Genomic DNA, 26,652 nt, shown 5'->3' on the forward strand with positions numbered 1-26,652 from the left:
CACTATTGTTGCTCACGCTAATGTTGCTCACAACACACTGGGGGGAGTGCTGAGGTTTAGCTAGCCAATTACCTATTAAACTCGCCGACTGCCAGTCTGGCCAATATACTGCACTAGAGGAGCATTGCTTAATGCTAGGTAGCTAACGAACTGGCTAGCTAGCGATTTAGCTAGCTCACTGAAGAAGGGCCCTAGTGTGTTTCTCCCACAGTCTACAACTTGCCTTTGCCTGCCTAAATATACTGCAGTCATGACCGCGGCAGGAGATTTTGGAAACCCTCTAAGGAAATTTAAATTAGTCTTTCTTGGCGAGCAGAGCGGTAAGTGTACAACTGAAAACTATATGATGTAACGTTCGGCCAAGGTTGAAAATGAGAAATTTTTAACACGGAGTTCGCTAAATAGCTAGCTATGTGATCAAAAGCTTGCTAACTTAGCTGGCTGGCTAGCTAGCTAATGCCAGCCCTGTTCATCTTGGGCGAGTCTCTTTTTTTTTTTTTAAATCGATATCCACCGACTGTCATACAACTGAGACCATGGCGATTCAGTTATATAGCTAGCTACGATTACCGATCATTGATATTTAACTTAACCTTTCGGTGATATCAAATGTTTACATTGCTAACTAATTTATGGTTAGTTGGCTAACTATTTGGCAGTGTAAGCCAGTTATTCTTACTAATGTTTTCGACACAGGTCAGGAAGCTAGCTATTTAGGCTAGCAAGTTAACTAAACTAACAAGCTGTTGTTGGGAGACTAATTGTTTCTAGTTAGTCAGTCGGTTTGTAACGTTAGCTAAAATAAATCAATACATGAACCACTAACCTAGCTAGATGCTACATACTACGACTACAATAACTAGCCGCTATTGTATAGCTAGGGTTTGCTCTGGTGTGTTTATTCAGTCAGATTTGTCTTTGGTTTTCAGAGCGGCTGTAGAGTTTCTGGTGCTAACCATCTCAGTCGTCACTCTTGCTAAAGACAGCCTCTGTGCCAAGAAAGACGTCTCATTGCATGTCAAACCAAGTATCAACGTTATATGGTTGATTTATTGGCGCCTGCCAGCCAGCCAGCACTGTCTTTTTCTCTGTGGGTTCTTCATATTGTACATTTCAACAGCTCTCTATTCTCATGATGTGGTGGCAATTGTGATTTTAAAAAGCAACACCATTCTTATGAAACAATCTGCCTATCTCTGATTCTGAGAATTTGAGCTATTGTATATGCTGGATGGATCCGGTATACCTGAAACCCAACTTTCCTACAACATACATTGCAGACAGAACCACCCTGATTTTAAGGCCTGTGGTTTTCAGTATGAAAGTGCATTGAGGGAGAACCAAGGACTGGAATGAAGCCTGGGTGACCAGCCTGATCACATCACTGCTGAGGGGGTGGGCTGGTATGGAGGTGGGCTGTACGTCAATCTGTTCCTCTCATCGTAGGCTATCCTATATACCACTGTCAGCAACAAACATCCCCCTCCTTTTTTATTAATTTTTTATTTTTTAATTTCACCTTTATTTAACCAGGTAGGCTAGTTGAGAACAAGTTCTCATTTGCAACTGCGACCTGGCCAAGATAAAGCATAGCAGTATGAGCAGACAACACAGTTACACATGGAGTAAACAATTAACAAGTCAATAACACAGTAGAAAACAAAGGGGGAGTCTATATACAATGTGTGCAAAAGGCATGAGGAGGTAGGTGAATAATTACAATTTTGCAGATTAACACTGGAGTGATAAATGATCAGATGGTCATGTACAGGTAGAGATATTGGAACCAGAACCCATGCTACACTTCAAATATACAGTGGGGCAAAAAAGTATTTAGTCAGCCTCCAATTGTGCAAGTTCTCCCACTTAAAAATATGAGAGAGGCCTGTAATTTTCATCATAGGTACACTTCAACTATGACAGACAAAATTAGAAAAAAAAATCCAGAAAATCACATTGTAGGAATTTTAATGAATTTATTTGCAAATTATGGTGAAAAATAAGTATTTGGTCAATAACAAAAGTTTATCTCAATACTTTGTTTTATACCCTTTGTTGGCAATGACAGAGGTCAAATGTTTTCTGTAAGTCTTCACAAGGTTTTCACACACTGTTGCTGGTATTTTGGCACATTCCTCCATGCAGATTTCCTCTAGAGCAGTGATGTTTTGGGGCTGTTGCTGGGTAACACGGACGGACGGATGGACGGACAGACGGGGGGGGGGGGGGGTTGTGTGGAAGCCCATATGGGACTGGCCATCTATCCTCAACAGTTTAGCCCATAGGGATACAATGTGCTGTAGCCGCACAAGAAAGCAACCTCAGTCTGTATGGCACTTCAATACAGTGCATTCCGAAAGTATTCAAACCCCTTAACTTGTTCCATATTTTCCATATTTTGTAATGTTACAGTCCTATTATAAAATGTATTCAATTTTTTCCCCCTCATCTATACACAATACCCCATAATGACAATTTTTGCGAATGTATTACAATATAAAAACTGAAATATCACATTTACATAAATATTCAGACCCTTTACTCAGTACTTTGTTGAAGCACCTTTGGCAGCGATTACAGCCTCAAGTCTTTTGGGTATGACACTACAAGCTTGGCACACCTGTCTTTGGGGAGTTTCTCCCAGTCTTCTCTGCAGATCCTCTCAAGCTCTGTCAGGTTGGATGGGGAGCATCGCTGCACAGCTGTTTTGAAGGTGAGCCTTTGCCCCCAGTCTGAGGTTCTGAGTGCCACGGAATAGGTTTTCATCAAGGATCTCTCTACTTTGCTCTGTTCATCTTTCCCTCGATCCTGATCCCTGCCGCTGAAAAACATCCCCACAGCTTGATGCTGCTACCACCATGCTTCACCGTAGGAATGGTGCCAGGTTTCTTCCAGACGTGACGCTTGGCATTCAGGCCAAAGAGTTCAATTTTGGTTTCATCAGACCAGAGAATCTTGTTTTTCATGGTCTGAGAGTCTTTAGGTGCCTTTTGGCAAACTCTAAGAGGGCTGTCATGCCTTTTACTGAGGTGTGGCTTCTGTCTGGCCACTACCATAAAGGCCTGATTGGTGGAGTGCTGCAGAGGAACTGTGGAGCTCTGTGAGTGACCATCGGGTTCTAGGTCACCTCCCAGACCAAGGCCCCAATTGCTCAGTTTGCCCGTCAACCAGCTCTAGGAAGAGTCTTGATGGTTTCAACTTCTTCCATTTTTAAGAATGATGGAGGCCACTGTGTTCTTGGGGACCTTCTATGCTGCTGAATTTAAAATAAAATAAAAATTGTTGGTACAATTCCCCAGATCTGTGCCTCTGACACAATCCTGTCTCGGAGCTCTATGGACAATTCCTTCGACCCAATTGCTTGGTTTTTGCTCTGACATGCACTGTCAACTGTGGAACATTATATATATATATATGTGTGTGTGTGTGTGCCTTTCCAAATCATGTCCAATGAATTGAGTTTACCACATGTGGCTCCAATCAAGTTGTAGGATGATCAATGTAAACAGAATGCACCTGATCTCAATTTTGAGTCTCATAGCAAAGGGTCTGAATACTTATGTAAATAAGATATTTCAGTTTTTTTTGCAAAAATTTCTAAACCTGTTTTCGGTTTGTCATCATGCACTTTATTTTGTCCGTACCTCTTTAGTTTGCGTGGAGTCATTGTCTAAATGTCTTTGAACATAGGCAATATAATAATGAAATCCAATGCTCAGCAATAATAATGTGTTCCTTTTACCCAATTGAGGGGATGTTCTCCTCATTGTCTTGTGCTGAGGGCAGTATCACAGCGAGATTGTGCGTGGATCAGATTATGTGAGTGGAGCTGGTTTGACTGGAGGGTGGAGCGAGTTTCTCAGGCGGGAGCATCAGCCTTCAAATCAAATAAAAATCGAATCAATTGTATTTATTCTTTAAAATAAAATCTGCACCATTGAAGGTCCCCAAGAACATAGAGGCCACTATCATTCTTAAATGGAAGACGTTTGGAACCACCAAGACACTTCCTCAAGTTGTCCGCCAGGCCAGGAAGGTGACCAAGAACCCGATGGTCACTCTGACAGAGCTCCAGAGTTCCTCTATAGAGATGGGGGAACCTTCCGGAAGGACAACCATATCTGCAGCGCTCCATCAATCAGGTCTTTATGGTAGTGGCCAGATGGAAGCCACTCCTCAGTAAAATTAATATCACAGCCCGCTTAGTTTGCCAATAGCCACCTAAAGACTCTCAGACCATGAGAAACAAGATTCTGAGGTCTGATGAAACCAAGATTGAACTCATTGACCTGAATGCCAAGCATCACATCTGGAGGAAACCAGATGTAAAAACTGTAAATGTGTTTTAAAAAAAAAAAAATATTTTTGCAAGAAATGAATCCAATTTTAGAATCATTCTGTAATGTAACAATGTGAGAAAAGTCGAGTGGTCTGAATGCACTGTATCCACTTTAGAAGTGAGCAGTGCAAGGGGTTAAGTAGTTTTTAATTGCAATTCGAGGGCTGAGGTAATTTCCTCCCAAACAGTCTCTCGGATAGTATTGGCCAACTCTTTCTGTTGTCGGGTTCTGAGAGCCAGTATGTTCCCACATGTATTTTAACTAGGCAAGTCAGTTAAGAACAAATTCTTATTTTCAATGACGGCCTAGGAACAGTGGGTTAATTTATCCTGTTCAGGGGCAGAACGACAGATTTGTACCTTGTCAGCTCGGGGGTTTGAACTTGCAACCTTCCAGTTACTAGTCCAACGCTCTAACCACCCGCTACCCTGCCGCCCCAGGTGAATTATGAACGGACAGAATATGCCAGCTACTGGAGCGAAATACACCTGCCATTGTTCTTTGTATTACAGTGAATGTCCCACACCTTAATTTGATGTTTTATGTTGACAATTATTTCAAAATAAGTTAGTTAATTCATAGTTATTTTGCAAAAGAAAAGCTACTCATTTTGAATGCATGCAACTAGAACCGGTGCTAAAGAAGTTAATGATGATACTAACGGGTATGGAGATACTGATATTGTCCTGCCCCTACTGACCTCACCCACAGACATTTATGTAAATGTGGATTTCCGCACTGGCGTGAGAGATTGACACTGGATCAGGGTGACAAACTATCTACTGCCTTTTCATGTGCACACATAGGCCTGGTCAGTATAAATCCCTCACCGCTGGGAAACTCACACACAATATATCCACAGATTCCCATTAAGCTGAGTATAGATTTTGAAGTGACTTTGCATCGGAGGAGGCAGGTGGGAAGACTCAGTGGAACAGGGTCAGGCACTTTGTTTCAATTTCTTGTTTGGTACTATTCCATTTATGCCGTTACAGTGAGCCCATCCTCCGATAGCTCCTCCCACCAGCCTCCTCTGCTTTACTTTCCAGTTTTTTTTCTCACAATTAAGTCTTATTAATGTAATGACATGTTTGAGAGGATGGCCTGACCCTAAACCCAGACCCTACCAAGTTAGGCCTACCCTTCCCAATAATTATGAGATGTTAAATCGAGGTCCTGATAAGAGTAGGGAGGGAGTGTTTACCCTGGTGTCTTGGCTGATTCCCAAGATGGCCATCATATTACCCTGGCCACCTAATCATCCCCAGCTTCAACTATCATCGCCCCGGCAACTCTTTCCCAGGTTGTTGCTGTAAAGTGTTCCCACTTTTTAGACAACTTACCTGGTAAGTAAAAATGTGTTAACAAACAACTCTTGTGTTTATTAATTCAATGAAAGACCAAATACAATTTTGTATTTAGGAAGTGGTGGGCCTCTGCATTTTGGCTCATTAAACATTCTTTTGAACTTTCCCAAATGCAGACCGCCTTTGTCTGCCCCCTGGCACTGACTACAGAACAATAGGAGTGGGAACGGGTATAGGGGGAATAGAGCTGACAGGAGACTTGTGTCCGGCTGGGGGAGGAGGAGAGAGGAGAGCGAGATGTCTTACCATGAGGGAAATGGGAGGAGGGGTGAACCTGCTGGTTTGGGAGAAGAGGATATGTGAGTTTTAGGATCGGTCTTCTAAGGAAGATATTTGACCTGTTTTAAAAAGAGGGAGGGCACAGACACTCACCCACACACTGAGGTACATAGATTGCCAGCAGAGCATATTAATAATGAAAACAGGTGTGAGAGAAAGGGGAGCTTTAAAGCTGAGAATTGAGGCCAACTCACACTTTTTTTTTCTTTACACATTCCTTTCTGTGTCATTTGTCTTCCACCCTCCCTTTGCTCTCGTATCCTCTCTTTGGGCTGAGGTTAACAACATTCAGTGGGCCAGATGAAGGGCTCGCTATAGAGATGGGGAATGGGTGGAACTAGCTCTCTTGATAAGTGTCGTTCTCACGCTGAAGTGTCAGTTGCACCTTCCTAGTGGGTCAGCTTTTTTTCTGTACCCATTTTTACACGACAGTAAAGACGTCTTCCCAGCCAAAACCGTCATCTTCTCTGAATGATTCAAGGGGCTATCATTGTTGAAGTTGCTATAGATAGATATCTATCTTTTTGGGAGACTTGACCAAATTCACATAGCAATGTGAGTTCTAGATCTATCATTCTCATTTGAAAGCAAGTAAGAAGCGGTAGATCTGTTTTATTTCTATGCTTCCCGTTTTTGTTTTTGCCTCTTACTTTTGATTTTGTACACCAGCTGAAATGTAAATCTTTTTGGTAATGGAAAATATATTTCACACCAGTTTAGATGACCATTTGCTACACTATACACTGCATTCAAAGTATTCAGACCCCTCGTCATTTTCCACATTTTGTTACGTTACAGCCTTATTCTAAAATGGTATAAAATCTTTTTTTTTGCCCCTCAATCTACACACACTACCCCATAATGACAAAGCAAACACTTTTTTGGGGGGTGGTGAAGAGGAAAGAAGGAAATGTCACATTTACATAAGTATTCAGACCCTTTACTCAGTACTTTGTTGAAGCACTATTAGCAGCGATTTACAGCGTTGAGTCTTGGGTATGACGCTACAAGCTTGGCACATCTGTATTTGGGAAGTTTCTCCCAGTCTTCTCTGCACATCCTCTCAATCTCTGTCAGGTTGGATGGGGAAGCGTCGCTGCAAAGCTATTTTCAGGTGTCTCCAGAGATGTTAGATCGGTTCAAGTCCAGGCTCTGGCTGGGCCACTCAAGGTCATTCAGAGGCTTGTTCCAAAGCCACTCCTGCGTCGTTTTGGCTGTGTGCTTAGCGTTGTTATCCTGTTGGAAGGTGAACCATTGCCCCAGTCAGGTCCTGAGCGCTCTGGAGCAGATTTTCATCAAGGATCTCTCTCTACTTCGCTCTTTTCATCTTTCCCTTGATCCTGACTAGTGTCCCTGCTGCTGAAAAACATCCCCACAGCATGATTCTGCCACCACCATGCCTCACTGTAGGGATGGTGCCAGGTTTCCTCCAGGTGTGACGCTTGGCATTCAGGCCAATGAGTTCAATCTTGGTTTCATTAGACCAGAGAATCTTGTTTCAGAGATGGTTGTCTTTCTGGAAGTTTGTCCGATCTTCACATAGGAACTCTGACAGACCTCCAGAGTGACCACTTTGGGTTCTTGATCACCTCCCTGACCAAGGCCCTTCTCTGATTGCGAAGTTTGGCCAGGTTGCTAGCTCTAGGAAATCTTGGTGGTACCAAACTTTTTCCATTTAAGAATGATGGAGGCCACTGTTCTTGGACCTTCAATGCTGCAGATCTGTGCCTCGACACAAGCCTATCTCTGAGCTCTACGGAGAATTCCTTCGACCTCATGGCTTTTGCTCTGACATACACTGTCAACTGTGGGACCTTTTTATATAAGTGTGTGTGCCTTTCCAAATCATGTCCAATCAATAGAATTTTACCACAGACTCCAAGTTGCAGGAACATCTCAAGGATGGAAACAGGAAGACCCTGAACTCAATTTCGAGGCTCATAGCAAAAGGTCTGAATAATGATGTAAATAAGGTAATTTTGTTTCTTATTTTTAATACATTTGCAAGAATTTCAAAACCTTTGCTTTTGTTATTGTGTGTAGATTTGATGAGGAAAAAACCACTGCTCAAAAAAGCTCCATTAAAAAAGACAGACTACGGTTTGCAGAAACTTTTTGGAGAAAAGTCCTCTGGTCGGATGAAACAAAAATATAACTGGGGGAAAAGGGGGGAGGCTTGCAAGCCGAAGAACACCATCCCAACTGTGAAGTACAAAGGTGGCAGCATCATGTTGTGGCGGTACTTTGCTGGAGGAGGCACTGGTGCACTTCACAAAATAGATGGCTTCATGAGGAAGGAACATTATGTGGATATATTGAAGCAACATCTCAAGACATCAGTCAGGAAGTTCAATCTTGGTCACAAATGGGTCTTCCAAATGGACAATGACCCCAAGCATACTTCCAAAGTTGTGGCAAAATGGCTTAAGGACAACAGTCAAGGTATTGGAGTGCCCATCACAAAGCCCTGACCTCATATAGAACATTTGTGGGCAGATCTGAAAAAGTGTGTGCGAGCAAGGAGGCCTACAGACCTGACTCATTTACACCAGCTCTGTCAGGAGGAATGGGCCAAAATTCACCCAACATATTGTGGGAGCTTGTGGAAGGCTACCCAACACATTTGACCCAAGTTAAACAATTTAAAGGCAATGCTACCAAATACTAATTGAGTGCATGTAAACGTTTGACCCACTGGGAATGTGATGAAAGAAATAAAAGCTGAAATAAATCTCTACTATTATTCTGACATTTCACATTCTTAAAAGAAAGTGGTGATCCTAACTGACCTACAACAGGGCATTTTACTAGGATTAAATGTCATGAATTGTGAAACAGAGTTTAAATGTATTTGGCTAAAGTGTATGTAAACTTCCAACTTCAACTATATGTAAACTCAGCAAAAAAATAAACTTCCCTTTTTCAGGACCCTGTCTTTCAAAGATGAATCGTAAAAATCCATATCTTCACAGATCTTCATTGTAAAGGGTTTAAACACTGTTTCCCATGCTTTTTCAATGAACCATAAACAATTAATGAACATGCACCTGTGGAACGATCGTTAAGACACTAACCGCTTACAGACGGTAGGCAATTTTAAAGTCACAGTTATGAAATATTAGAACACTAAAGAGGCCTTTCTACTGACTCTGAAAAACACAAAGAAAGATACTCAATGTCTCTGCTCATCTACGTGAATGTGCCTTAGGCATGCTGCAAGGATGCATGAGGACTGCAGATGTGGCCAGGGCAATAAATTGCAATGTCCATACTGTGAGATGCCTAAGACAGCGCTACAGCGAGACGGGACAGACAGCTGATCGTCCTTGCAGTGGCAGACCGCGTAACAACACCTGCACAGGATCGGTATATCCGAACATCACACCTGCAGGACAGGTACAGGATTGCAGCAACAACTGCCCGAGTTACACCTGGAACACCAAATCCCTCCATCAGTGCTCAGACTGTCCGCAATTGGCTGAGAGAGGCTGGACTGAGGGCTTGTAGGCCTGTTGTAAAGCATGTCCTCGCCAGACATCACCGGCAACAACGACGCCTATGGGCACAAACCCATCGTCGCTGGACCGGACAGGACTGGCAAAACGTGCTCTTCACTGACGAGTCGCGTTTTTTGTCTCACTAGGGGTGATGGTCGGCTTTGTTTATCGTCAAAGGATTGAGCTTTACACTGAGGCCTGTACTCTGGAGTGGGATGGAGGTGGAGGGTCCGTCATGGTCTGGGGCGGTGTGTCACAGCATCATTCGACTGAGCTTGTTGTTATTGCAGGCAATCTCAATGCTGTGCGTTACAGGGAAGACATCCTCCTCCATGTGGTGCCCTTCCTGCAGGCTCATCCTGACATGACCCTCCAGCATATGACAATGCCACCATCCATACTGCTCGTTCTGTGCGTGATTTCCTGCAAGACAGGAATGTCTGTGTTCTGCCATGGCCAGGTCTGGGACCTGTTTGATCTAGAGCTAGGCCCCCCCCCTAGAAATGTCCTGGAACTTGCAGGTGCCTTGGTGGAAGAGTGGGATAACATCTCACAGCAAGAACTGGCTAATCTGATGCAGTCCATGAGGAGATGCACTGCAGTACTAAATGCAGCTGGTGGTCACCAGATATTGACTTTTGATTTTGACCCCCCCTTGTTTTAGGTACACACTATTCCATTTGTTAGTCACATGTCTGTGGGACTTATTCAGTTTGTCTGTTGTTGAATCTTGTTATGTTCATACAAATATTTACACAAGTTTGCTGAAAATTAACGCAGTTGACAGTGGGAGGATGTTTTTTTTTGTTTTTGTGTGTGTGTGTAAACGTATCTACCTGCCACAGTTGCTGGTGGACCAAAACGTTAATTTCCCACCCTGGCCATAGCCACACATATTGACCTAGGTGTATTTTAGAGGTCACACAATGGGCAGGCTGACCTCTTCTTCAGCTTTGTCTGTATTTGTTATTTGATTGCCTGATTATCTTCCTGATAACCAATAGACATAGAGATTAGGCATACTCTAAATTGACTGAGGAATGCATTGCAGAGAAGAATTTTGTATTTGAATGAATGACAGGACCAAAAGGTCAGGCTGAGCCACCTCCCCTAGCTAGTAGGCCTATTAAATGTAGCAAAATATAGACTACTGCCTGTCCCTCGTGCTCAAATCCTGCACACATTCGTTCCAATATTGTTTAGTGTACACTAATTATGTTTTTTCAACGCCAATACCGATTTATTGGGGGGCCAATAAAGCCGATACCGATTAATCGGCCTATTTATTTTATTTAATTTATTTATTTGTAATAATGACAATTACAACAATACTGAATGAACACTTATTTTAACTTAATATAATACATCAATAAAATCAATTTAACCTCAAGTAAATAATGAAACGTGTTCAATTTGGTTTAAATAATGCAAAAACAAAGTGTTGGAGAAGAAAGTAAAAGTGCAATATGTGCTATGTAAGAAAGCTAACGTTTCAGTTCCTTGCTCAGAACATATGAAAGCTGGTGGTTCCTTTTAACATGAGTCTTCAATATTCCCAGGTAAGAAGTTTTAGGTTGTAGTTATTATAGGAATTATAGGACTATTTCCTTCTATACCATTTGTATTTCATTAACCTTTGACTATTGATAGGCACTTTAGTATTGCCAGTGTAACAGTATAGCTTCCGTCCCTCTCCTCGCTCCTCCCTGGGCTCGAACCAGCAACACAACGACAACGGCTACCATCGAAGCAGCGTTACCCATGCAGAGCAAGGGGAAACAACCACCCCAAGGCTGAGCGAGTGATGTTTGAAACGCTATTAGCGCATGCTAACTAGCTAGCCATTTTACTTCGGTTACACCAGCCTCATCTCGGGAGTTGATAGGATTGAAGTCATAAACAGCGCAATGCTTGACACACAACGAAGAGCTGCTAGCAAAACACACAAAAGTGCTGTTTGAATGAATGTTTATGCGCCTGCTTCTGCCTACCACCGTTCAGTCAGATACTTAGATGCTTGTATGCTCAGTTAGATTATAGGACACGCTAGATAATATCTTGTAATAACTACACATGGTTGATGATAACAAGTGATTATGATTGTTTTTTATAAGATAAGTTTAATGCTAGCTAGCACCTTACCTTGGCTTACTGCTCTCGCGCTAACCGGCAGTCTCCTTGTGGAGTGCAACGAGAGAGGAGGTTGTTATTGCGTTGGACTAGTTAACTGTAAGGTTGCAAGATTGGATCCCCCGAGCTGACAAGGTGAAAATCTGTCGTTCTGCCCCTGAACGAGGCAGTTAACCCACCGTTCCTAGACCGTCATTGAAAATAATAAGTTCTTAACTGACTTGCATAGTTAAAGGTATTTAAAAAAATAAAAATTGGATTAATCGGTCCACCTCTAGTTTAGTGTAGTGGTATATTGATGGTACAGATTGCTGTGTGCACTGTGATTCTGGACACTGCTCCCGAGGCTGTGTTTTTGAGAGCTCTGCTCAGGATACATGACTTGAGGCTACCCAGCCAGGTTCAACAGTGACACAGCAGTAATATGATAGTGGCCGGGTGAGACATACATGGAAGCGGTAGAAAGGAGTAGGGAGAGGGAGGTTGTACTGGAAATGAATACTTGTGCATTCCACAATGTGGTAGACTGGCGCAATGAAACAAAATGCTGTCCATTCTTCTTGCTTTTCCTCTGCCTCTTCCCTGTTTTTTTAATCCCCCTTTAATTTCCCTTAGTGTTGTCACATGCCAGTGCAGGGCGAAGGAGTGTTGGTGTCAGAGGGCCAGGTCTGGGCCGGCACCGCCAGCCCAGCATTCTCCCAGCATTCCTTAGAGGGTTTTTTCCAAGTCTATACAAAAAACGTTTTATGATTTTCTTATGTCATTTTTGCTGTTTTTTCACTCAGAAATCCCTTGTTGATTTGCAGTCTATATTGTGGTGTTGGGTTTCTTATGGTGAGCATACAGACTGACAGCTCCTCCTGGACTCTTACTCCAGGCCTCTTGATGGTTGATTGGTGGAATCAAGTCATACAGTTGTGCTGAGCTGTGGCCTGCAAATTGACTAAGGAGTTGCTGGAGATTTGATGCATCAAATCAGGCTGGAACATGTTAGTTCATAGAAATGGAATGATTCATTCTATTTCTTTGTTGGCTATGTGAAATGAGACTTGTCAGTGTCTGTTTTGTCAGTATTATCTGCCAGCCTTACTGGTGTGTTACTTGCCCTTCAAGACTATAGTACATGTTTTATTAAACAGATTAATGGGGTTATAAATATGTTGGTCATAACATGAGCCTGTCTTGTTTTTCAGTGGGGAAGACATCATTGATTACCAGGTTCATGTACGACAGCTTCGACAACACCTACCAGGTGAGGCTAGACCACACATACAGAGTTGAATCTGGATATGATAGTTAGGGCTAGGTTTATTACATCATTGGTCTCAATGCCTAACCCTAGTCCTGGTCCTACTACAGAGTGTGCAGGCTTTTGCTCCAGACAAACACAATTGATTCAGCTAGTCAGTCTTTATGATTAGCCATTTGAATCCGGTGTGGTAGTGCTGCGCTTGACTACGCTGTAAAAAAATAAATACAATTTAAACTAATATATTATTAACTAACTGGTTCCACAGCCTTTAAAAATAAGTAACATTTCGGCTAGTGTTACATGAATTTAACATGTTTAGTTGACCCAAACTTGGCTCCAACTTAAGAAAACAGGCAAATTCTTAAAATGTGTTTGCTCAACTTGTCTCATATCTTAATTCTACTAGAAATTATCCAATTTTATTGGTCGCATACACATATTTAGCTGATGATATTGCGGGTGAATCGAAATGCTTGTGTTCCTAGCTCCAAAAGTGCAGTAGTGTCTAACAATTCACAACAATACACACAAATTTTAAAAGTAAAAGAATGGAATTAAGAAATATATGCATATTAAAGACGAGCAATGTCAGTGGTATTGACTAGAATGCAGTGGCAAGAAATACCTGGATTTCTGCATATATTGGTCATAAAATTTGATCTGATCTTCATCTAGGTCACAACAGTAGACGGTCTGCTTAAACTAATAACACAAAAACATTTATAAGTTTTCATGTCTTTATTGAACACACCGTGTAAGCATTCACAGTGTAGGGTGGAGAAAGTATGTGAACCCTTGGATTTAATAACTAGCTGACCCTCCTTTGGCAGCAATAAACTCAACCAAATGTTTTCTGTAGTTGCGGATCAGACCTGTACCACGGTCAGGAGGAATTTTAGACCATTCCTCTTTACAGAACTGTTTCAGTTCAGCAATATTCTTGGGATATCTGGTGTGAACTGCTCTGTTGAGGTCATGCCACAGCATCTCAATCGGGTTGAGGTCAGGACTCTGACTGGGCCACTCCAGAAGGTGTATTTTCTTCTGTTGAAGCCATTCTGTTGATTTACTTCTGTGTTTTGGGTCATTGTCCTGTTGCATCACCCAACTTCTGAAAAATACAATTTGTTATTAGTTTAAGCACACGGTTTGTCTATTGTTGTGACTTAGATGAAGATCAGATCAAATTTGATGACCAATTTATGCAGAAATCCAGGTAATTCCTAAGGGTTCACATACTTTTTATTGCCACTGTACATGTGAAATGAGTAAAACAGTATATAAACATTTATTAGTGACCAGTAATTCCATGTCTATGTACATCGGGCAGCAGCCTCTAAGGTGCAGGGTTGAGTAACCGGGTGGTAGCCGGCTAATAAATAAAATGGTTTTACTTGAGTGTACTTTTAACAGAGCCGAGATTTACTTTGAATTGCAAAGTGTAGCAATACATGTGAAATCAGTCATTGACACACACATGCTGGCATAACTGGAAGATTGGTACGCCGTGAGCCAGAGATTAGAGGTCGACCGATTTTATGATTTTTCAACGCCGATACCGATTTTAATCGGCAGATTTTTTTTATATATACATTTGTAATAGTGACAATCACAACAATACTGAATTAACACTTTTTTATTTAATATAATACATCAAAAGCAATTTAGCCTCAAATAATGAAACCTGTTCAATTTGGTTTAAATGATGCAAAAACAAAGTGTTGGCAAATATTGCACTTTTACTTTCTTCTCCATGTAAAAAAAGCTAACATTTTAAGTTCCTTGCTCAGAACATATGAAAGCTGCTGTTTTGTTTTTAACATGAGTCTTCCATATTCCCAGGTACTAGGTTGTAGTTATTATAGGAATTTATTGGACTATTTCTCTCTACCATTTGTATTTCATACACCTTTGACTATTGGATGTTCGTGTAGGCACTTTAGTATTGCCAGCCTAATCTCTGGAGTTGATAGGCTTGAAGTCATAAACAGCGCAATTCTTGAAGCACAGCAAAGAGCTGCTGGCAAATGCAAGAAAGTGCTGTTTGAATGAATGCTTACGAGCCTGCTGCCTACCACCGCTCAGTCAGACTGCTCTATCAAATCAGACTATATTCTAATATAATAAACACACAGAAATGCACAGAAATACAACCATATTATTAACCTATCATTTAGAAAACAAAACGTTTATTCTTTCAGTGAAATATGAAACCGTTCTGTATTTTATCTAATAGGTGGCATCCCTAAGTCTAAATATTGCTGTTACGTTGCACAACCTTCAATGTTATGTCATAATTATGTACAGTTCTGGCAAATTAATTACGGTCTTTGTTAGGATGAAATGGTCTTCACACAGTTCGCATCGAGCCAGGCAGCCCAAACTGCTGCATATACCCATGACACTGCTTTCACAGAATGCAAGAGAAGTGACACAATTTCCCTAGTTAAAAGAAATTCATGTTATACAGGCAATATTAACTAAATATGCAGGTTTAAAAATCTATACTTGAGTATTGATTTTAAGAAAGGCATTGATGTTTATGGTTAGGTACACATTGGTGCAACGACCGTGCTTTTTTTGTGAATGCGCTTGTTAAATCATCACCCGTTTGGCGAAGTAGGCTGTGATTCGATGATAAATTAACAGGCACCGCATCGATTATATGCCACGCAGGACAAGCTAGATAAACTAGTAATATCATCAACCATGTGTAGTTAACTAGTAATTATGTTAAGATTGATTGATTGTTTTTTATAAGTTTAAGGCTAGCTAGCAACTGACCTTGGCTCCTTTCTGCACTCGCGTAACAGGTGATCAGCCTGCCGCGGTCTTCCCGTGGAGTGCAATGTAATCGGCCATAATCGGTGTCCAAAAATTCCGATTACCGATTGTTATGAAAACTTGAAATCGGCCCTAATTAATCAGCCAACCTCTACAAGAGATTGTGAGTTCAAATCAGGACATGTTGAATAATAATTACTGTATAGTTGAATATGCACAATGTAATCATGTCTGTCAAATGTAAGGCTACAATTTTTTTCTACTATGTCAAAAGCACATTGTGTAACTAGTTCCGCAATCTTGTTTAGTGAAGATGCCCAAATAATAATAATTTGTAGTTGAATGAACATGAGACAAGTTGAGCAAACCCACAATTTAAATCAGACTAAATTTTTGCATACTTAATTATTATTATTTTTTTTAATTTATTTTTTAAGTTGGAGCTAATTTTGGGCCACCTATATATGTTCGATTCAGCTAACACTTTTTTTTATTTTGATTGAAAATTTGAGTAAACTTAAAAAGCTGTGGAACCAGTTACTTAACTTTTTTTTAGGTGCATGGGCAATAGGTTTGTTCCTTCAGTTTAGTTTAAGTACAGTACTCAAGCCTTTCCTTATCAATCTACCATCATAATTGTTAGAATGTTCTGTCTCATTCTCTTTGTTCTTTCACATTTCCAGGCCACAATAGGAATAGATTTTTTGTCTAAAACCATGTACCTCGAAGACCGAACAGTAAGTTTTATTTTCTCCTTTTTAAATTCCATTGAGTGGTAGCATGCTGATTTTGTCATAATATATTGATTATGAGAGGAATTAGTCTGTTAGTCATGACTGTGGCATTGTGATTTGACTGAATAATGTTAAATTTCATTACGGTGATTTTGAAAAATGTCTCCCTTCAATCCAGTTTCATTGAAATTAAAAAATGTACCCATTCAACTGGCACGCACGCACACCCCCCCACCCAATCACACAGGTCCCTGAGTCCTTGCCACTGGTGGTTTCTGGGACTTTGATGATACTGGGTATCCTGTGACCTGATTCTGTCTGCTCTAACAGTGTCTTATCCTGGCCCAGGTTCACGCGCGCACACACACACACACACCAGACAGTGCACACACACACACCAGACAGTGTGCGCGCGCACACACACACACACACCAGACAGTGCACACACTAGCACCTTAAAGAAGCCAGAGGGCCGGCCTGGCCTGGGATTGGCGCTTACCTTGCGTCTTCCTTCCTGCTAGCTTTCTTCTCCAGACACTCATTATTTTCTTCCCTTTTTCCCATCTGCTCATATTCTCTTCATTCTCATGTTAAAATTAAACATCAAGTTTGAACGAGGGAAGAACATTTCAGAAATGAGGCCTAGTACCCATGATTCCCTTGGCCCTCACCACTCCTCCTATGGTCACACACTCCCTGCATGCAGCCCTCTCCCTCTTTTTTTCTCTCATGAGTTGATTAGGTTTTGTTTTATTTCCTTACTCTTTATGGTTTCTTACCTCATGTTTTCCTTTGTTTCTGCACTCGTTTTCTCTCTTTCTTTTCATCCTTTCTTTTTCCTTTTCCTTTTCTTTTATTTCCCCTCCCATCCGCAACAGATCAGGTTGCAGTTGTGGGATACGGCTGGGCAGGAGCGTTTCCGTAGCCTCATCCCCAGTTACATCAGAGACTCTGCCGCAGCTGTCGTAGTATACGACATCACAAGTAGGTACTCGCCTCCGCGCCCCGCCCACTCGACGTGCGTGCGTGCCCCTCCCCACCCCTCCTCAACCCTCGTCCAGTTCTCCCCTCTCTTACCACCACCTCTTCCTCTCCGCCATCTCTCCCCTTCTCCTTCTCTCCCTGTGTGCTGGTGCTAACGTGCTGCTCAGGTGAGACTGCAGCTTTGGGACACAGCCGGCCAGGAGCGCTTCCGGAGTCTGATCCCTAGCTACATACGAGATTCCACCGTGGCTGTGGTAGTCTATGACATCACAAGTGAGTGCGGCCCCTATTGATGGAAAAGTGATGGAACGATGCTGACCAAAACAAAAGATGTCCTCATTTTTCACCGCTGGCTCAAGTCCCTCTTCTTTTTTTCTGTTTTCCCTCTTTATCCTTCCAGATATCTTTCCTCCTTTTTGTCCCCTTTTCTTGTTTGTAGATGTTTTCCCTCCCACTCTTTTTGTATGTGAGTCCACTTGAACAAGTCCGTCATTTTTTTATGTTAGCTTTTTGCATTTTTTGTTGTCTGAAAGCTTCTGTTTCTGTAATAAATATAAAAAGATTATTCTAATCTGTTTATTGATACTAGGAGCGCAAAGCATTCGGTAGCATACTACATGCAAACCCAATTAGGCTACAATATCAGTTGGTGAAATCTGTAATACTAAAGAACCATTGACTTAATCCATAGTCTAGTGGTTTCTTAGATTTGTGGTCATGAATACATGGATGGCAGATTTATCTTGTTTTCCCCAACAGAGCAACCTATCACTTCTTTACTATCCTTTTTATCTTGATTTCTCTATGCTATCTTTCTTAATGTCTGTTTTTTCCCCCATTATTGCCTCCAATTACTTGCTAGTTCTGTTGTCACACTCGTACAAAAGAATGAAGTGTCTTATTGGTTTAATTCAAATAATTGGTATTGGCAACTTTGATGTTGCTTCAGAGGCCTATTTTGCCCATTATGAAATTAACATATTGCAGCCTTTCAATGTAATGTTCAGAGATGTCTCCTTTTTCACGTCTCTCCTACCATGTGTGTTTGAGGACCGTTAGGGGCAGATACTGTATAAGGAGACATGGCGCTGCAGCAGGGCTATTTAACTGGAAGAGGAAGTCTGTCTCTTCAGAAAAACAAACACCACATCTAGCTGGACAGATGAGAAGATAGACAGACAGGAAGGTAGAATACAAGGATATGGCTAAATAATAAGAGAATCCTAGATGGATAGGAAATGGGAGATGGATTTACGTAGTTTAATGATATGTTCTTATTTGTTGTCACTGTCTCTATATTTACACTGTCTTTCTGTCCTTCTGCTCCTTGCCATAATTCAGTACTTGTCACAACTTGGAGATTAACATTGATCTCCCTCCCTCTTGTATCAGACGTCAACTCTTTCCAGCAAACCACAAAATGGATTGATGATGTCAGAACGGAGAGAGGAAGTGATGTCATCATCATGTTGGTGGGAAACAAGACTGACCTTGCAGACAAAAGGTGTGACATGATAACTAAAGGGTGATGTCAGTAAGCCTGTAGAGTTCTTCAGTTCTCATCAGACAAGGTCCTGGAGGGCTCTCCATTAGAGCATACTAATGAATCGACTAATTGTTACTGTAGAATGATTAAGACTGGCGCCACAGTGAGTTCCTGTCAGACCTTTAGGGCCTCCTGTGTTAAGCGAGAGAAACACTGCCCTCTAGAGACAGCTAAGCAGGGACTTATTAGCCTCGTCACTTGGTACAGGCTCTCTAGAGACAGATCTGGCTGGGGTTGAACAGTCCACACACAGATGGCTTTTGGAGCTCAGCATGGCCTAGAATTAGTTTCATTATTCAGAGATTCAACAGATTGAGATTCACCCTTGAGTCTTATCCATTTGTGTGTTCAAACAATTGTGATAATGAAACGGACCTTTTTTATTTTAACACATGGTTTGTCACTATAACCCTCAATGCTTTTATGCCTTTAAACAACTTCTTTGTACTATTCCCATTTTTTTTTGTGATTGATGCTGTCCGGCTGTGTTTTCGAATGATCTGTTCTGCATGTTTAACCCTCTTATCTACCACAGGCAAGTTGCTATTGAAGAGGGTGAGAGGAAGGCCAAAGAGTTAAATGTAATGTTTATTGAGACTAGTGCTAAAGCAGGATACAACGTCAAGCAGGTGAGTGTATGTGTGTGGCTGAATCGTTCTCTCCGTCCATGCTGCCACTGCTGCTGCCTCGGCTCACCCTTGAAAAGGTCACTCATCACAGTCAGAGGTTTGGGGTCAATTGAAACAATAATGCTGAGCCTTTAATTAGAATCATATGTGGTGTATTGAACCTGGAGCTAAGCTGGTGTTTTAGAAAGTCTGGCTGTGTGGGCACTTTTAGACGGAGCAGAGGCTGCCGCAGCGGTAGCGGGAGGAAACACGGCATGTCCATCCTTCACGATCTTCACATTGTCTTTTCCTTTTGTTTTCTCGTTCATGTGTGTCTGTTGTCGTGGGACATATTCAGACAGATAACCACAGAGGAAGGGGAACAGAGAGCCAAAGAGCTGAATGTTCTGTTTATTGAAACAAGTGCAAAGACGGGCTACAATGTCAAACAGGTAGAGCACAGCATGCGTGTGTGCAGTGCTCACACTCTTAAATCTGGCTTGCTTTACACTAAATGGGGTCCTTGGATTATTTTCAGAACTCTTGCCCATCCATCCCATGTTGGCCATAATATCTAAAGACCAGAATGTTCCCCCGGGCACAGACCATCCACTTTGGCCTCCGGTCTGGGATATACAGTACTGTGCAAAAGTTTTAGGCAGGTGTGAAAAAATGCTGTAAGTTAAGAATGTTTAAAAATAGACATGTTAATAGATTAGATTTAACTAAATGCAAAATGAAGGAACAAAATAAATTAAATCAAATTCATATTTGGTGTGTAGCAGAAGGCAGTTTTTTTGTGAAATGGCTAGAGAGCGGTACACGAATGAGTGTCTGCAGGCAACAGTGAAGCATGGTGGCGGTTCCTTGCAAGTTTGGGGCTGCATTTCTGCAAATGGAGTTGGGGATTTGGTCAAAATTAATGGTCTCCTCAATGCTGAGAAGTACAGGCAGATACTTATCCATCATGCAATACCCTCAGGGAGGCATCTGATCATTTACATAACAGAATGCAGCGCAGCACGTGACTGAAGGAAGAAGAGACAATGTGCTAGTTACAGCATCAGCGCGCTCTGGAATGTCTGTTACAGCATCAGCGCGCTCTGGAATGTCAGCTTGTCAGTTACAGCATCAGCGCCCTCTGGAATGTCAGCTTGTCAGTTACAGCATCAGCGCCCTCTGGAATGTCAGCTTGTCAGTTACAGCATCAGCGGGCCTCTGGAATATCAGCTTGTCAGTTACAGCATCAGCGTGCCTCTGGAAAGTCAGCTTGTCAGTTACAGCAGCGCCTCCCCTGAACGGTAACGAAGAGGTAACATTAGGTAAGAAGTCTGACCACGGAGACGGGGGTGAGAAGGTGATGATGCGTACTTCATAAGCTGTAACCAAAAACTACTGGCATTTGGAAAGTTTGAGGTGAGGGGGGAACAAGTATTAGCATTGTTAAATATCTTGCTAGCTGGATCGAATTCTCTGTTAGCTAGCCAGAAATGTTGACCAACATTAGCCAATTTATCTGATCAAATAATTGAGTTAATGTTGTGAAAATGATCTTGCTTATAAAGTCAAACAGCTAACGTTGTAACGTTAGCTAACAAACATCAGATGAGCTAACATTAGTAACCTAACCAATTCGCTATTGTATTAACTGGTATTCGACTCCTTGCCGTTCCTCAAGTTATAACGCGTTAGTCGCTTACTGGACCCTGACAATCTGTGTGAAATGTTAACAGATAGTGGTTAGTTCGTTAGCTAGTTAAGTAATGTTTTCCATCTACAGTATGTGTCATTTTCAGAATGAGAGAATTAGGTGAAAACGAGGCGTTGTTTGTTAACCTGTAATGGCTGCAATCCCGATACCGGGATCGATATGACGACTACCAGTGAAAATAGAGGGCGCCAAATTCAAACCACCGAAATCTCATAATTACAATTCCTTAAACATATCTTCTTATGTCTTATCGTCTTATATAATTTTAAAGCTGTTCTCGTTGTTAATCCCACAAGTATCCGATTTCAAATAGGCTTTTCAGCGAAATACTACAAACGATTGTTAGGTCTCCACCAAACCACAATAAGCACAGCCATTTTCCAGTAAAATATAGCATTCACAAAATCCAGAAATAAAGATCTAATTAATCGCTAACCTTGAATTATCTTCATCAGATGACACTCATAGGACTTCATGTTACACAATACATGCATGTTTTGTTTGATAAAGTTCATATTTATATAAAAAAATCTGAGTTTACATTGGCGCGTTAGATTCACTAGTTCCAAAAACAAAAGTAAAAACACCACAGCCGCAAAGATGGCGTCAACATAAACAAGAAATTACATGATAAATATTCCCTTTGATCTACATCAGAAAGCACTCCAGGAATCACAGGTCCACAAATGTTTGTTTTGTTCGAAAATGTCCGTTATTTATGTGCAAATACCTTCTTTTGTTAGCGCGTCTGGTATACATATCCAAACGCTAATTCTGGTCAGCGTTATATCGGACAAAAACTTCAAAAGGTGATATTACCGGTCGAAGAAACATTTCAAACTATGTACAGAATCAATCATTAGGATGTTTTAACAAATAGCTTCAATAAAGTTCCAACCGGAGTATTCCTTCTTGTCTTCGTGAGCAATGGAACACAAGTGACTACCATGAGGAAAAAGCACTATCACAAAATGGCTGCTTGATGGACATCTGATATATTCTGCTCTCATTCACTCCCACAACAACATAGAAGCCTCATTATGATTTCTATTGATGGTTGACATCTTGTGGAACCCCTAGACAGTGTAACATCAGTCATATCTCAATGGGATTTCATTGGGGACTCTGAATACATACAAGCTCAGATTTCTGACTTCCTGTTTTGATTTCAACTCAGGGTTTTGCCTGCCTTAATGAGTTCTGTTATACTCACAGACATCATTCAAACAGTTTTAAAAACTTTAGAGTGTTGTCTATCCAATGCTAATAATAAAATGCATATATTAGAAACTGAGACTGAGGAGCAGGCCGTTTACTTTAGGCACCTTGTTCATCCAAGCTACTCAATACTGCCCCCCAGCCATAAAAAGTTAAACAAGTGGATTCAGGGATCAAGTGTAGCTGGAGCTGGGCCTGGCTTAAGCTGGATGCCACTAGAGGCGAAAGGACACCACACACTTTCCCTCTTTCTCACTTTAGTTGGCACATGGTAGAACAGTGTACACTTTCTGCCTGTGGACACATGTTATAGTGTGCAGTGTAGCCCAAAGATATTGGCTTTGTTGAACTTTGTTGAAAGTAACGTGTGTGTGTTTGTGGGGGGTGACTATACTTAACTCCGTGAAAGTTATTTTTGCACACGTAGCCTTGTGCACTTAATCGATGCCTATAGTGGCCACTATAATAGAGCATAAATAGAATGACTGTTTGTTGTTGTTCTATCTTCTACTTTTAAGATGTTTTTTCCCAAGTGCAATATTTGTGTGTGGTCACGAGCGTTCTATTATAAAGGCTGTCATGGCTAACTGCAATATTAGTGTTTTTTTTTCTCAAGACTTGAGTGTCAAGTCTAAGCAACAAATTACATTGGATTGCTTTCTTTACATTTTTTTGCTGTGAATTAGGTTCACATTAACCACTTTTTATTTTACACACAGAGACTGATCATATAGATCATATTCTTTGTTTAATTAGTTAAAACCTGCATTTCCCACTAGCAGGGATTTTTGCATGTTTCAGTGCAACAAAAAAAAGTGTCACCTTTTTGGGCCCTCGGCAGTTTTCATCCCTGGGGATTACATGACGAGAGAGAAGCACCTGAGGCTGCCTAAATCCACAGAAGAACTGTGGTTAGTTCTCCCAAGATGTTTGGGCCAACCTACCTGCTGAGTTCCTTCAAAGACTGCGCAAATGTATTTAGAGTTGATGCTGTTTAAGGCAAAGAGTGGTCACACCAAATATTGATTTGATGTAGATTTTTCTTCTGTTCACTCACTGCATTTTGTTAATTGATACATCTAATCTATTAACATGTCTATTTTTGAAAGCATTCTTACTTTACAGCATTTATTTCACACCTGCGTAAAACCTTTGCACTGGACTGTACATCTTTTTTAAACTTATAATTCTCACTCCAAGTTTGATTTGAAGTGATTTTCTCCGAGTATCAAAGGATTCTATTTAATACATCAGATCTGCATGATCTTAAACTCCTTTCCAGCAGGTATGGGATGGAGGAAATGTATATGATTACTGCTGTCCAACTTAAACCAATTTACATTTATTTAATTCAATGCCTCTAGTTGTGATGGTCATGGTATTTTGGATGACTAATTGTTCAGACAAATGACAGCGGTCATCGTAATAACTGCTTGAATAGCAAAAAAACAAAACATTTTCTCCTCCTCCACTCCTGACTGCATGTGCTGCTGCTAGGTTGAAGATAACTCGTCCTAACCTTTGTTGTCATTCCATGTGGAAGCTTTTCAGAAAATCAACTAGCATAGCTGGTCCCATTGTGGGGTATTAGAATCCTCTTGTCTTTTCATCTTCAACCTAGGCTGCAGGGAGGGGGGTGTTGCCTAGGCAACCTTAGACTTTACAACATCTTGTTTGTTTCAGCAAGGAGCCACGTTGTAGAGTCCATGTTACAGCAGAAACGGACTCAACCATGCACCCCGTTTTCAGTCAGCTGTTCATTCCACAAATAATAAGTACATTTTTTACAGTTAATGTATTTTCATGACAGTCTTCATTCATGACCGCCGGTTCCATGGTTATATGGTAATTGTCAGCCCTACCAATGACGACGTACTAAGAAGAACGAGAGCACACAGCGCTGCAGGCCTGGTGTCAAGGCAGGAAGGTTGGAGTGTTCTGACTCTGACAAACAAGGTCTGTTCTCTCCCCTGCAGCTGTTCCGACGCGTGGCCGCTGCCCTCCCTGGCATGGAGAGCACACAGGACAAGAGCAGAGAAGACAGTATCCTTACTCTACACAGAAACGTGTGTGTGTGTGACTGACTATGCATGTTTTTCAGTGGCAATAGTAGAAACCGGTTGTAAACATTTACAGCCACCTATTGGGTAGCTTGTAAACCTATTAAAACATATTGAGAAGATGGGAAGTGTTTGAAAAGACTTCATGTGTTCCTGTCTGAGCTCTTTGACTTGGTCCTTAACCCCTCCTCCCCCAGTGATTGACATAAAGCTGGAGAAGCCCCCAGAACAGCCCATCAGCGAAGGAGGCTGCTCCTGCTAACTCAACTCTTTATCACTCATTCGCTCTCTCTCCTGTGCTTTGTTCTTGATCCTTCTCACCCTGGTTTATTCATTCCCCCTATGTCTCTCTATACTGTACCTTTTCTTTCTGCTTGACTGCTCTCCCTCTGTCTGAACCCCTTGAATCCTGACTCCTTCTCCCCAGCCTGAAAGAGAAGAACACTACCTGTCCATCATTCTTGTCGTCGTGGTAACCCGCTCTCTCACTGAGATGACCTTAAGCTTAACAAGCACAGTATGGATGTGAAGGCTATTTTATTTCAGTTGATCTTTCACTCTACTTTGGCAAAATCCCCCCAAAAATCAAGCACTGTATCCTATTTTTCTGTAGTACCGAAATGTTTGGTTGCACAGTTGTCAAATGATGGCAGCCTGTGAGGGACCTAGACCCATAGATACTGAGTGGAATGTTTCTGCCATAAGTGGGTCCTGAACGGATTATGACAGTTTAGCAGCCCCCAATCAATATCACTCACTGGGTGAAAGTTGAGCATAACAACCTCCCTTTCTAATGCCTGTCCCACCACAGAGCAGCCATACAGTGTCACTTCACAGAAACATGGCATGACGACACTATAGGGAAACCACAAGAACTCACACACACACACAGTCCCACCACAATGACGTGACATTATACAACACAAGGGCAGTCTCACTACCACTACACGACCGTCCTTAATTTGTCCCTTACTTTTCCTCACAAATGAATGAAGGCTATCTTCACCTTGGCTGCCATTTTTCTATTATCTCTTGGTTAGGTCTTTACTTTTTTCTAAAGAGTACAATTATTATCATAGATGAAAATATATTGCTTTGGAGAACAGTAGTGTTTACGAAAAGATTTTTGTATATTGAAACAAGTATCAAATTCAACACAAACCCAACTTCATAATATATGCAGACATGCCTTTTAAAAGTGTTAATTGTAGAGGGCTTCCATGGTTTAGGGTTTTCCTAGCTTTGTTAGGTTTGTTATAATATTGACACTTTAGAGTAATTTCTTTTCTTTGCTTGTTTTTGTTTTGATCTTTTAATTATTTTACATGTTCATTTTTAATAATGACTTGTAATATTTATTTCTAATAGATCATGTTTCTTCATTTGTATTATTGTTAATACTATTATTGTTGGGATGATCCCTAAACGGCTAATAAGAGTATTTTTGTCAACCACCTGATTTTCAAACATGTCTCCCAGCTCTTCTGGTGACATCACTACCCCTCTACTCCACCCCAAAATGCAAATTTAACTGAAGAAAAAACAGTGCAATGTTTGTATGTTTTTGGAGGAAAGTCCACTTTTTTCTGGTAGTCTTAGTTCGTAACCTTTTTTCTTTGAACTGGTTTTAACTGGATGTTAGAGGTAAACTGTAACTGCTTTGCGCCGCCACGTCTCTGTGCAATGAAGCGCATAATTTGCACTGCTAGAATTCATCAGTGTCTTATCAACATCCCTAAGAAAGGTCTGCATTTAGTAACTGAAATGTTGTTTTTGATGGTTGAATAATAAATTGATAAATGCTAGACAAGGCAATCTGGAAAGAGGGAGTTGTCTGGTTATTTCCTGTGAACTTAGTGGTGTTAGTGTGGAAAATATTTTAAGTCTAAATCATTTCCCCACAGCATATATGGGTCAATAGGGGCAATGTTTAAGAAGTCTGACACATGGACAGACCGAGGTAGTGTGTTGTATGGTACTGTACATTTCAGACCAGGTGAAGGACAGAGTATTGACCTTCTGTCAGGTATGGTTAGATGTCAAGGGGAAGTTACTGGGTAAAGTCAGAATGTATACTCTGATCTTGCCTGTCTGCACTCCCTATCAACACTGCATCCACTTTCTGACAACATCAATGTCCTA

At 41.3% G+C, this 26,652-nt stretch overlaps 1 protein-coding gene across 6 annotated transcripts; it reads left to right on the forward strand.

Moving 5' to 3' along the window:
- Positions 1-26,333, forward strand: rab6a (RAB6A, member RAS oncogene family). Of its 6 annotated transcripts, none has more exons than XM_021623278.3 (8): positions 1-320; positions 12,807-12,865; positions 16,333-16,386; positions 17,535-17,640; positions 18,760-18,871; positions 19,449-19,542; positions 24,427-24,493; positions 24,708-26,333. In XM_021623278.3, exons 1-8 carry the CDS (start codon positions 251-253, stop codon positions 24,770-24,772), a joined length of 627 nt encoding a protein of 208 aa, XP_021478953.1. In that variant the 5' UTR covers positions 1-250; the 3' UTR covers positions 24,773-26,333. The 6 variants fall into 6 exon arrangements, 4 of the variants coding, with proteins under 4 accessions (XP_021478953.1, XP_036793207.1, XP_021478954.1 ...); XM_036937312.2 differs by lacking the exons at positions 17,535-17,640; positions 19,449-19,542 and adding exons at positions 17,262-17,367; positions 19,880-19,973 and having other exon boundaries at positions 2-320; XM_021623279.3 differs by lacking the exon at positions 17,535-17,640 and adding an exon at positions 17,262-17,367 and having other exon boundaries at positions 5-320.
- The last annotated feature ends 319 nt before the right edge of the window (positions 26,334-26,652 follow it).

This window comes from Oncorhynchus mykiss, chromosome 12 (genome assembly GCF_057628025.1).
Source record: "Oncorhynchus mykiss isolate SJ-2025 chromosome 12, ASM5762802v1, whole genome shotgun sequence".
Classification (NCBI taxonomy): domain Eukaryota; kingdom Metazoa; phylum Chordata; class Actinopteri; order Salmoniformes; family Salmonidae; genus Oncorhynchus; species Oncorhynchus mykiss.

Bases quoted from the DNA above. Each gene is read 5' to 3' on its own strand.
- rab6a (XM_021623278.3), top strand. From the start codon at position 251: ATGACCGCGGCAGGAGATTTTGGAAACCCTCTAAGGAAATTTAAATTA. The intron at 16,387-17,534 runs GTAAGTTTTATT...CGTGCTGCTCAG, and splicing joins TGTACCTCGAAGACCGAACA to GTGAGACTGCAGCTTTGGGA. The intron at 17,641-18,759 runs GTGAGTGCGGCC...CTCTTGTATCAG, and splicing joins GGTAGTCTATGACATCACAA to ACGTCAACTCTTTCCAGCAA.